General features: G+C 31.7%; 1 protein-coding gene across 2 annotated transcripts; it reads left to right on the top strand.

The window, feature by feature from the left end:
* Window positions 1–1,579: 1,579 nt before the first annotated feature.
* Window positions 1,580–10,168, top strand: LOC143057231 (atrial natriuretic peptide receptor 2-like). Of its 2 annotated transcripts, XM_076230494.1 has the most exons (7): window positions 1,580–2,369; window positions 3,231–3,508; window positions 5,006–5,438; window positions 7,127–7,288; window positions 7,503–7,601; window positions 9,016–9,107; window positions 9,941–10,168. In XM_076230494.1, exons 1-7 carry the CDS (start codon window positions 1,676–1,678, stop codon window positions 10,067–10,069), a joined length of 1,887 nt encoding a protein of 628 aa, XP_076086609.1. In that variant the 5' UTR covers window positions 1,580–1,675; the 3' UTR covers window positions 10,070–10,168. The 2 variants fall into 2 exon arrangements, with proteins under 2 accessions (XP_076086609.1, XP_076086610.1); XM_076230495.1 differs by lacking the exon at window positions 1,580–2,369 and having other exon boundaries at window positions 3,229–3,508.
* The last annotated feature ends 3,279 nt before the right edge of the window (window positions 10,169–13,447 follow it).

Below are 13,447 nucleotides of genomic sequence, written 5' to 3'. Positions count from 1 at the left end.
TTAAATCAAACATTTTTTGGAGGTGTTGGTGTTGCTTAGTCTTTAAATTTCTATGTTGTGTCTTGTGTACTATTTTTTGTCTGTTTGTCTTTGTATTGTTTAGCAATGGCGTTGTCAGTCTACTGTCAATCTATGAGTTTGACTGTCCCTCTTGTATCTTTCTCTCCCTTTTTGAAGCCAAACTAATAAGGTTTATTGTCTATGAATGCGACTTGTAAATAAAACAAGCTCCCCCAAGCAAAGATGGATTTGACTAGTAGTTAAGGTAAAGGTTTGTAGTATAGCTTCTCAATTATTTGAGATCTTTTGCTTGAGGGGCCCGAGAGTGGACGGTAGAGTGTTCTAACCGATGATAGATAAGAGAGAGTTTCCGATGCACCTTACTTACAAAGTGTTTTCATTTAAAAAGAATATCTATTTCAAACTGAAATCATGTTATGACTTAAATGCTTATAGCTTTAATTCAGGCTAAAACAAACATTGATTTATTGTTTGTTGCTTAACGTCCAGTGGCAAATATTACATGCATGTTGAGGACGAGGCCAAGTTACCTGTACATCCCACACAGACAAACGAATGCCCCACTTTGGTAAGAGTTTTACTGCCGTTCGGAAGAAGACCAGGTAACCATTCTTCTATTCCCCAGTCACTCTAGTTGGCACCGGAACACAACAGTTACCATTATAAGTAATTGATAAATAGGAATAAAGTTCATAAACAGAAAACAAATGTTATAAATGTCCCCAACTCTGCGATCTAAAGCTTTTACATAAAGAAAATGACACACAGAGGAAAGGATTTCATGTAGCTTAGTTTGAAATAATCATTATTAACACTTGGTACTGGAAATTCATTTATATGTCAAAATCCGGATTGCACAAGTTCAATTATTTCTGTCAAACACAAGCTATATGATGTCAAGCCTTGCTGTCTTCGTTATTTGTCTTTTGGTTTTGACAATGTTTTATTGTTGTCTTCATGCTTGATCTTAACTTTTGATTTGACAGACGGGTTTAAACTTTCTGTGTGTGTTACATTTTAGTGTTGTGTTTCTGTAGTTCTCCTCTTATATTTGATGTGTTTCCCTTAGTTTAAGTTAAGTTTGTGACCCCGATTTGCCTTTTTCTCATTGATTTATTAATTTCGAACAGCGGTATACTACTGTTGCCTTTATTTTTGTTATGTATAGATTATAATGTCATCATGTTTGTGTATTACATAATCAAATAAGTATTACAATCTCATGAGTACATTGTTATGTTACGTAAAAACATATTTAGCGGTTGTCTAGTTCATAAACTCCATACAGTCGTTTATTTTCTGTGTTTTGCTTTGTGTACTGGTTTTTGTCTTTTGATCTTTTTTTGGTGTTTGCCATGGCATTGTGAATTTTTGTTCTGCTTATGAATTTCTATTTCTTTTTGGTTGTCTGCGTCTTCCTTCTATAATAATTGATATATTTCATGATATTAAAGGTAGATTTAAAATCAGCTACATTGCGCAATTGAAGATAGAGAAAGTGGAACAATTAGTACTGGAGTCTACTGATAAAAGGCAAAATAGCAGGCACAACGTATTATCCTATAATCATGCATGAACTTGTGGGGTAAACTAATTTCAACAAGTAATAAATAAATATATCTTTTTTATGTGAAACATCCTGTTTGTATTTACAATGGCGTATCGGAGAAGTTCAATAAGCATTACGGACACATCAAAAGACGCATTTGATGGCAATTTGTTAGCTCCAATCGAACGATTCAGTGTTTTCAGTGCAAACGTATCTACAAAAAGAGGACAAAATTGTCAAATGTTAAAGATTATTGCGCTTGTGATAATACCAATAATTGCGATGGTCATAGAAAATTCATTTAAAATATCAAAAGATGAAGAAAAATTGAGCCAAGAAAAGAAAGTGCGCGAGAAAATATCTTTTAGTGTCGATATTGGTCTACTTGTTCACTTTTTACAAATCGAAAGAGGGACAACTGCCTTGTATATCAGTTCAGGTGGGAGTCTACTAGCTTATGCAAGTTTAAAAACTAAACGACGTGACACGGACTCCTCTCTTGATGCGTTAAACGAATGGATATCGCTTTCTTCTCCATCCCATTTCCGGTCTCGTGATGCTTATCGTATCCATCTTCAAAATTACAGAGATAGTCTTGACCACCTTAATACAACGATCAAAGCTGCCATCAAATTTTACTCAAATGACAATGCACTCATGATTGGATGGGTAGTTTCTACTGTTAAGGAATCCAGCAGCGGAATAGCTTGGCAGTCTTTGACTGCATATCATATGTTATTGATCAGCAAGGAAGAGGCAGGAATCGAAAGAGCCCTTGGAAGTACATTTTATGCCAGAGGTAGTATATCATATTATATTGTTAACTTCTTATTTGAGAGTTAGAATTTGAAAGTACACTCTCGTTCGTCATAATTTTTACTAATGTATCAAACATAGGATGAATGTGAGATTTTTTTATGAATATATAAAGGTAAGCACCTTTTCATATCTCCTGTCATCTACTTTTTTGAAGATGATGGGTTGAAATGCATTTAACATCAATGCATTATATTTCAATACTGGTTTTGAGTTTCGTATTCCTCGACATTATGAATTGTATTCAAAGAGAAGACATATCTTTATAAACAAATCATACGATGTATACGTCAACAAATCTTATTTTTCGAAGAATCTTCATGATTTGTTATGTAAAAATTGGCTTTGTCCATACAATGCTCAAATGTTAGAATGTAATAGATTGACACAAAACAAAAAAATATCAAAGAATGATTAATTGTCATTAATAGCAGGCTGAAACAACTCTGTCGAAAAATAAGAAGAACATTTCTGTCATATCAATTTTGGTAAAACTGTCACACAAAATTTAACTATTAAAGACATTCAGAGAATAAAAACAGAGGCAAAAAATACCAAAGGGACATTCAAACTCATAAGTCGAAATAAACTGACAATGCCATGGCTGAAAACAGACAAACAAATGTAAACAAAACACAAACTATAAAACTTAATAATTAGCAACACAATCTTCTATCCTCTGAAAACTGGGGGTTAATATATGACACCTGAATATTAGTATTTGTTGCAGACTGCATATTGACGTTAACATATATTTCGTTTTTTTTTTTTTTTTTTTTGGCTTTTTTTTTTATGTCGCTGTTATTTAGACGTTTATAAAACTCTTATTTACTTTCATTTCTAGAAGGTAGTTTCCCTCTAAAAGATTTACTATGGTATACAGAAAAGAAAACACTAGGGGAAACATACTTACTAAGGAGTATGCAATATTCAGATTCAGTAAAGAAGATGTTAGATGTTTTCTACACACATACAGACCTAGCAAAAGAACTGAACAGTATGCGTCAACAAATATCCGCCAATAATGAAATTAGTGCATCTGTCATTGATGGTATGCTATGGTTTGATAATATGACGTCATTCATTAATATACTGAAGATCATACAAGACGAATTAGCACAGGTATAAATTGTAGTTTATTTATTTGGAATTAGGCATTTTTTTCTTCGTCAAATAAGCTTATACGTGTCAGAGCACATCATATCAAACGGCTAATGTATCGAAACAGTTACGATATCCATGAGCGTATTTTGTTTTACCCGTCTCCATCATCAACGTCACAGTTAAACTAATCAACGTAACAATAAAGTCATAAAAGTTAGATTCATTAAAGTTGTAAAAACGAAATTATGGTATATTTAGTTCAGTTGTCAATACCTGTGGCAAAAATTAGGATAATTTTTATATATCATATGTCATCTATGGTACATATTTTATTTATTTGAGTTTTTTTATTTCACTTTTATTCGGATATATGAACTTTAAATAATATACTGAAAATGATTTGATATAAATTATATTGCATATAGAATCCTATATTTAGATTGTTAGATATCTATTGTATTTATCATATTTTTTCATTAGAAATACAAACACGAAGTCCGTATGAGCCTTCAATTCCAGAATATGAATTGTATGACATTTCAAAGTAATCGTAAAACATATTAAAGCGTAAAATGTGTTAATATGGAAAATCACAATGTCCATATTTTTATCAATGTAATATATACAAGAATAAAGAAATTATATATTAAATTTAACTGATATCGATATCAAGTGTAATTAAACATATATTTAAAATTCATGAGGTTTTTTTTTTTTTGCAAAATAACAATCATGAGAACAAATTTATACCCCTATTAACTTTTAAAGATGCAGTGACGAAGTTCCGTTGATACCTTGAGAAAGTAAACTGAAACTACATAACCAGTAAACACTTAGAACGAATCAAAGATCAAACAATCAACTGTTTTCACACAAAAAAAAGAATAACGCCTCCACTCTTTGTCAGATGTCTATAATCCAATAGAAGGGTAACTAAGGTAACGCAATCGTATACATTTATACCGGTTTTGTCTTTGTATAGAAATGTCGTAGAAGCAAAGCAACATGAATTGTCAATTATTCACATTAATTGGTGTATTGGACGGTTTATTCCCGGGAGGAACATTCTCTTAGTAGTTCTGACCTGTATAAGTACTGACCTGGTTTATAACATATTTTTTGAAATTTCCCTTTTGATAAATAGTTATCAAAGGTACCAGGATTATAATTTAGTACGCCAGACGCGCGTTTCGTCTACATAAGACTCATCAGTGACGCTCAAATCAAAAATATTTATCAACCCAAACAAGTACAAAGTTGAAGAGCATTGAGGATCCAAAATTCCAAAAAGTTGTGCCAAATTATGCAATTACTACATAACTAGGGTTTCAACTCGCTCGGACTAAGTTAACCTAGTATTACAGTCCTGATTGCAAAGGTTCAATATTGAGATGGTAGAAAATATAATTAACCATTTACCCACATTGTTAAGGGTAATGAACCAATGATTCGGTTAGCAGATTCGGTTGTTAGTTGTCTTCTTCTTTATTTGTCTTCTTCTTTTTTTGACTGTAGGAAATTATTGTGGCATTAGACAAGCATCTGAATGACGATGAGATGGATGTAATAAGGGGTGTATCCATTGTAGTTGGAGCAATGATAATGTTCCCTGTGATAGTTCTGCTTGTGTACCGTCTTAACAGAACTCTGCAGTCATTTGCTAACTCATTGAAGGATAAAACATTGGATTTAGAACATGAACGAAAAAGATCAGAACAATTACTCTACCGAATGTTACCTGTTGCCATAGCCCAGCGAATGATGAGGAAAAAAACTATAGTACCAGAGTATTTCAAATCTGTAACAGTATACTTCTCTGATATAGTTGGATTTACGACTATCTGCTCAAAGAGTTCACCAATGGAAGTTATATATATGTTGAATTCTTTGTACAGTGTGATGGACGAACGAATAGAAAAGTTTGATGTGTATAAAGTAGAAACAATAGGTAAACATTTTAATGTTTTATAACCATAATTCAATGTGCATTCGCCTGTGATGACATGGCATATCACTGATTATAAATGAACGGTTTATCAATTAAGCTGTCTTTGACAAAACATGTCTAATTTTAGATCCTTCAACTTTGTACGTTAATTGACCTTTTAGGTTCTTTTTATTCGGGCTTCACTGATGAATTGTAGACAAACAGCGCATCTGTTATACAAAATGTTTATTCCCAGTTTATGTGATTTGTTTCTTAATACGGTAATGTACAGTCTGTTGCCTGTTTAAACTTAAAACTCGTTTAACACACACATGGTTTTTTTTTCCCAATCATATATGGCCTCCCAAAACTCATGTATGGTATATTAATTAAACCTATTCTGTACTTCATAGGTTTGTACAACAATGTCACTTTTTCTACTGCTGGATTATCAGTCCACGAGGAAATCATCAGATTTTTGGTCAATAATTCAGTATCGACTGGATTTAAAACAAACTTTTCTTCAATTATATAGAAATTAACATTTCAACTTCCTACTGATCTTAATTTGAACGGGAAAAGGTACAGGTATTTGATGTATCTATTAACAAATGTATAAATGTGAATAAAATTTTATTTTAAGAGAAAAAAAATCAACTTCTTTACTGAAATTTGACAGCAGATGGATTGCCTATTTTTTTATTGATTTTTCGATCATCACTGGTTTATTATGTTGTTTTAATTAGGTCTTTCCACTTTTCTGTGGAAAGACCTATTGTTTTTCTTCTGATTATTTTTTGTTTTCTTCCGCCAAATTTTGTTCTTGCGATAAACATTTGTTTCTCAATATGTCGCTTAGATATTTGGTATATGATATCGAACAGTTTATGCGCTTTTAAAATTTACCCTGCGTAACCGAATACTTTTCTTTATAGGAGTTATCTCCCCACACACTGTTTTCCTTGTGTCCACGACTCCTTCGCAACCGTAAAAGATTACGGCAAATTTATTTTACAAAATTGCTCGTTATATCCTTCTCATGATTTGTCCTATTTTTACCGAAGCGATATGAACGCTCCATATGAGAGTTATTTCCCCTTATGCATTTGATATAAGTGATATGCATTTCTATCTGTAAACCATAAGTGATAGAGACCTAGAATCTTTTCATTTGAGGTCCTTGGTCCAAAAAAATGAAAATTAGGTCAAGGTCAACGGTCAAGGTCATATTCTTATTTTTGAATTTGGCTTATTTTCACTCATTTTCATTAACCTTATAAGATATCGACAAATTATTTTGACTAAATTGTTAGTTGCGACATGTCGTAACTTAATAATTTTAGTTGAAAGGGTGCGTAGACAATAAATGGGAGTTTTCGCCCCTATCATTTCTAAAATTATATGTAAAGTGATATAACTTACTAACCATACATATTAGAGACCTAGGGTCTTTTGACTTGAGATCCTCAGTTTGTGACCTTGAAATTGAGGTCAAGGTCATAGGTTAATTTGACGTTCTAGATTTTGACCTTTGCTTTAAATTCATATCTATATATCATAAAGCCATATGAACTGACATTTTAGACTGATTTTTAATATTTTAATATCCAAATAGATATTAACTGGTGGAAAGACCTTCAATTGTTCTCTGAATAATTGGTTTTTAATTTTGATTTGCTTGCTTCTTATATTCAAATGTTAATTTTTAGGTGATGGTTACATGGTGGTTTCTGGTTTGCCAATAAGGAATAAAGACAGACATGCATTGGAAATAGCTCTTATGTCCTTAGATATATTGGAAATAGTTAGTAAATCGGAAATTCCACATTTACCAGACGAGAAATGGCAAATACGAATTGGAATAAATACAGGTATAACTATACAAAAGTGATAGATATGATTAAATTTGAAATACTAAATGGACGAAAGTCAAAAATGAAAACATAAACAAAACAGAAAGATATGTTTGTTAGAAATTTATAGTCCATTAAATATATGGTAGGGTTGATCTGTCTTGGTTTATTCTTAAACATGTACAATAAATTGTACATGTTGACGTTTCAATATACAATTGTTTGTTTGCAGGTTCTGTGGTTGCAGGTGTTGTTGGAACTAAAATGCCTCGATATTGTTTGTTTGGCGATACAGTTAACGTTGCATCTCGGATGGAATCGACAAGTAAATGTAAGTAAATTTCGACTAATCAGCTGTTTACGAATCATAGCCTGTCAATTGTCATGAGCATTATAATCGTATCCACATGCATCAAGAGAATCTTACTGGATTCGATAAAAAGGGGAAATCGATCCAAATGTTCAATTTACTTTAAAAAAGGAAGCAATACGTTCCGCATTTTCAAAAAGTTTTTAAAGTACTATTGTTTAATTTCATCCATTGAATCTGTTTTACAGTGCGATGCATGTACAATGCATAAATGTATACGGACATTTGCATGAAATATCTAGGATTGGACAAATCTGTAGCTACATTGAAATCTGTTTGTTGGAATGAAATTTTTTTTTACACTGCAGGACTTTATCCTTTTTCAAAAGAACATTATTTGTCTCTAAGAATGACAATATGTAAAACAAAACACAAAGTTAAACCAATTGTCTCGGTTGTACTAGGAATGAATAATAAGTGTGTAGAGAATTGAAAAATATAATGTTATGTACAAAATCAACGGTATTAAATATCATATAACGGGTAATGTTCGCAGGGTGTAAATTTACGCTTAATTTTGCGGATAGAACGAAATAGCCCAAAAAAAATCTGCTTTTAAGAAGTGCACACGCAAAGGTTTTGATAAAAATTTTGAATCCGCCAAAATAATAAACGCCAAATTATTTCGTATACCTTATTCAATGAAAATCGCAAAATTTTACACATGTTTAAATAACCCGCTAAAATAGATGAACATTGAGAAGTTTATTAAATAAAGGCAACAATAGTTCAAAACTCATAAATCCATGGACAAAAAACAAGATCAGGGTAACAAAATAAAACTGAGGGAAACGCATTAAATAAGGAGAACAACGACACAACATTAAAATGTAACACACACACACACACACAGAAACGGACTAAGCATTAGACAAAATCCTATGAGAATAACAAATATAACATCAAAACCAAATACATAAATTGGGAATAAATAAATACCATGACACGTCTTATAGTAATGTGAATTCACACTCAAAAATATGAGAAAACAAACGACACAACGGAAACACAACGTTAAAATGTAACACACACAGAAACGAACTATAATATAACAATGGCCATATTCCTGACTTGGTACAGGACATTTGTAAAGGAAAAAATGGTGGGTTGAACCTGGTTTTGTGACATGCCAAAACTCCCTCTTTTATGGCCATGTGAAATATAACATTCAAATGACAACACAACATTACAGGACTACTATATAAATAAATAGGAGAACACAATTGACAAAGAAACACACGAATAATAGCTAACAAAAGGCAACAAGTTTAAAATTTTTGATACGCCATAAGTGCATTTTATCCTTATTAAAAGATAAGTAATAGTTATGATATTTATTTGATGCAATATAGCATTATTTTTTTTCCATTTATAGCCTGCATGATTCAAATTTCTTCCACAACGAAAAGTGCTCTTGAACAACATCCAGGTTTTTCGTTGCAAACGCGGGGTGAAATGATTATCAAGGTAAACGAGTGATTTATAGATTACTTTTCCTGGAGTAATTATTGCACATTCACTATGTTCGTTTTTGTTTTTATATGCTAAACTCTTTAGAAGCGAGTTATTCATGTGTTGAATATCTTCTAAATGAATAGTATACAGCGTATTATAGATATAAGGACAGAGAAAGGAACTATTAAGAAATATCAAAACAAGTACACTGCTTAACATAAAATAGTTATTAAGACTTAAACAGAAATCAAAATACTGCTCTCCTTGAAAGCATCTAAATCGTGAAAACTCTTGTGCTAAAAAAATGTCAGCATATCTTGAGTCTTTATTGAACCAATCTATTCGAAAGTATATCCGTTAGTTGACACGGTTCCCGATCATCCTTGATGCTCGACATACCAGAACGGGAGGAATTAAAGGATTGAGTATAATTAGATTGTATTTGGCCACGTGGTACTGCTACTGATATTAACAATCTGACAAACCCTACAAAACGAAAACAACACGTTATCAATGCTATGCTTCTGTAGCTCTTTTCTCAAATAATCTTCATTAGTAACACTGAAAGCCGCATATTTGAAAACTCAGAATGTGTATGAACCGAAATAGTTGACAACAGAAGACAAACAAAAACATACCAAATTCAAGCGCAGTTGTTACCTCGGTAGTTTCTTTATAGTTTCAAAATGTGTAACCGGACAATTTGATATAAGTAACCAAATAAATAAAAAACTAAGTTAACTTGTCTGCTATTTAGGAAAGTACAAGGTTGATACTTTAAATTAGAAAATGTTTGACAGAAAAATACAAGTGTTAAGTATTTTGTTTAAATTTATCAAATATAGGGCAAAGGATTAATGGTGACGCATTGGTTGACAGGACACCAAACAGTGTGCAACTGTTGCGACTGCATGGATCAAGATTTATTCATCACCGACGTATACGTACATGATACAGAAATGCACGATACATAGATTTATTTTCATTATAACAAATTAGTGATGGATATTTGTTAATTTTAGATATCTAGGTATTTGAATATAAAGAACATGAACATTTGATATTACATTATCTATTACAAACCGCCCCTAATGAATAAATACTATCCGTTTGTTCGGCCTTCTGTTCAGCGATTCAACAATTGTCGGAACATTTGTACCTAAATGTATATAAATAACTTGCAAGATAACCTTTCGTTTCATTGGCCGACGATTGACGGCATTACTGGGTTAGGACATCATAGTTTAACTAACCAGGGTATAGGAAATTGCAATCAGATCTAGAGCTGATTTTTTGCAAGTTATATTGTAATGTGATACGATGACTTGAAGATAAAATTTATAATTTGTACTGTTTGACCTACTTCCGCACAGTTTGTTTTTTCTCCCTTTAACTTCACCATCACATCAACTTTTGGACGAAGGGTTTCTAACATTCCGAAAAGCTACTATCCAAATACCGAAAAATAGATTTAAAGAAAAACGGAATTAAATCACCTTATCGCTAGTTATCTGCCTTTACTGGGCATCACAAAGTTTACATATTTTGACGTTATGATAGAAAACTTCTGACGCTATAATGAAAAAGTGTCGCTGTATGCAGAAATATTTTCATAGGCGCGGATGCTTGGGTCTAGCGACTCTGATTCCCAAATAACGATACGGTCTATTCGACATACCTCATCATTAATGGAAACTGATCAGCAAGTATGAAAATATGAACCAGTTTACTAGATTTGAAACTTCGTTATAACAAAAACAAAACAAACATACGCTATACAACCATGTACAATACACCATGGTCTACATTTGAAAATGCCTGTACATCAGGAATATAACAGTTGTTGTCCATTCGTTTGAGTTGTCATATCATTTGATTTTGCCATTGATTATACACTTTCCGTTTTGAATTTTCCTTGGAGTTCAGTATTTTTGTGATTTTACTTTTTACAATATTTATATAACATAATATACATCATAGCATATATAAAATTAAAAGTTGATGAAGATCCTACAGTATGATAAATTCGTTTTAATTCAACAATTTATAAATCGTAACGAATCATATCGATAACAATGCCGATTATGAAAAACAAATCAAATCTTGAACATGAACATCGACTGGTCAGTAACGAATTCACAACTTGTTTATACTTACTGTTTCATAATAAAAGAAATCAAAAATGCCTTAAACAGTTTCTATTGTCTTTTTTTATACATCTCTTGGAACTATTTTGGGACATATTAGCCAGATGTTACTAATGTAGCAGGAACTGCATTACTTTCCGGGGAATATGGTTTTATCTGTGGTGTTCAGTATGATTCATTGTTCTCAATTCTTGGTCAAGATGTCTTCCTTTTGATTACATAAAAAACTTCATTATCACAAAACATACATTTGTTACTTAAGAAATGCCTTTAAAATTAAAATAACAATAAAAATAAATACATAAATATCATATTAGATCTTGTCCTCGTTTATTTACCCTACGCCACCAGCTATGCATATGGTTCATATGCCGAATTAGATGAACAATCAAAAGAGGGATATTGACCTGTCTACTTTATGGTGAAATAAAGGCATGTCATGTTGTTTATAAGCTACTTCTTCAATACTCTGTTTTAAATTGACCTGTCCAATTATAGTAAATATGATTACGTTTGTGTTTTCATATGTACTACAATATAAATCTACAAATTTATAGTTAAAAAAGACAAAAGATAAACTATTTCAACAGATAAGATAATAATATGTTTATATTCAGATAACTTCAATATTTTCATTAAATGAGCGCTTCACGGTAAGTGTCTTCCTGTTTGCACTTCATACACAATATTACATTTTGAAACATTGACGGAATAGACATATGTTCAAAGCTCTAGGAGAGGGGAATTTAATGTATCTGCATAGTCTGTCAATTCGTCCGTATGGTTGTTCAACACATATGTTTGTCTGACTAATCTTCAGTTCTATAAAACAAAATAACTTCATATGCTGTCAGCAGCTTGAATATGGTGTAGTATCAGACAGCTAGTCTCTGTTTTCCGACTTTTGAATCAATAGTTGGTTATAGTAACGCGTGTAACATTTTCTGACAATCTATTTTAATAAGGACCACACGAGTGAACATGCAATGGAAAATAACTTCCTTTTTGACCAAGTTTTTTTTGTTCAGAATAATTGAAGTAGCAAACAAAAATCCCTAAATAATATTAACAGTTCAGGAAATGTATTAAAGAGGGACGAAAGATACCAGAGGGACAGTCAAACTCATATATCGAAAATAAACTGACAACGCCATGGCTAAAAATAAAAAAAGACAAACAGACAAACAATAGTACACATGACACAACATAGAAAAATAAATAATAAGCAACACGAAACCCATAATAGTTGTTGTTTTAATAAATTGGTCTAACAATTAAAACTGGAAGATCATTCGTCTGTAAGATGTAAGACAAGCCGACACAATGCCCATAAAAAACATAAGAAAACAACAGTAAAAAAAACAACATTACAGAAAACTACAGATTGAACAATAAAAAAATTGCTATTCTGAAGATCTCTGGAAAGATGGTAGATTCTACTTCTATTATTATACCTGTTTTCATGAATAGTTGATTCAAACAAAACATACACCGAAACACACACCACAAAACAGTTCTTTACTAAGATATTTAAAGATGTATGAAACAAATCTTGGGCTATTTCTCTACATCTCTGTGTTCACGTTCCTTTTAAAAAAGTTGTCTTGCACTAATCAATTACAGATCGTGTTATAATGTTGCAGATGTCCTCCTGAAAAACAGGAATATACCTCAAAATACAGTACAAATCTCCTAAATATATGTATAGTTGAGCTTTGTTTGAGAACTGAACTTAACATGTACAACAAAAAAGATAACTTTCTACGATTGGGTTCATGACATTAAGGTTGCTGTCACATGATTTAATCATAATGATTGAACGATATCTTTGAAAATAATGTCTGCAGTTCAACATGTTCAAATATGTTCAATAGGCTGTTTTATGGTCTTTTCATTCTTTTCTCGTTTATAACGCATATCGAAATTTTGAGAAACTAAATTGTATTTTGTTCACTACTTGAATTTTTATCAATCAAAAAAAACTATGACTTTAATTTAGAAGTGGATGAGACATTTCGATATTCCTTATGAGCTGAACATGCTGAATATGAATCATCATTTCAGAATTAGACCAATTAGTTTTAGCAGGTATACTTATACTCCAAAAATAATAATTTGTTTTTTTCTTCAATTTATGTTAGAAATTGATGAACAAAAATCTATTAGTTGTATTTTGTAGGAATTAAAGCATCAAGTATTTGTAAC

The sequence above is a fragment of the Mytilus galloprovincialis genome, chromosome 13, assembly GCF_965363235.1.
Source record: "Mytilus galloprovincialis chromosome 13, xbMytGall1.hap1.1, whole genome shotgun sequence".
NCBI lineage: Eukaryota > Metazoa > Mollusca > Bivalvia > Mytilida > Mytilidae > Mytilus > Mytilus galloprovincialis.
The sequence above is the reverse complement of the archived record's forward strand: the minus strand, read 5'-3'. Positions and strand labels throughout refer to the sequence as shown.

Excerpts from the sequence above, each read along its gene's own strand:
- LOC143057231 (XM_076230494.1), top strand. The coding sequence starts at position 1,676 with ATGGCGTATCGGAGAAGTTCAATAAGCATTACGGACACATCAAAAGAC. Across the intron at positions 5,439-7,126 it reads GTATAAAGTAGAAACAATAG|GTGATGGTTACATGGTGGTT; the intron begins GTAAACATTTTA and ends GTTAATTTTTAG. Across the intron at positions 9,108-9,940 it reads GGGGTGAAATGATTATCAAG|GGCAAAGGATTAATGGTGAC; the intron begins GTAAACGAGTGA and ends TATCAAATATAG.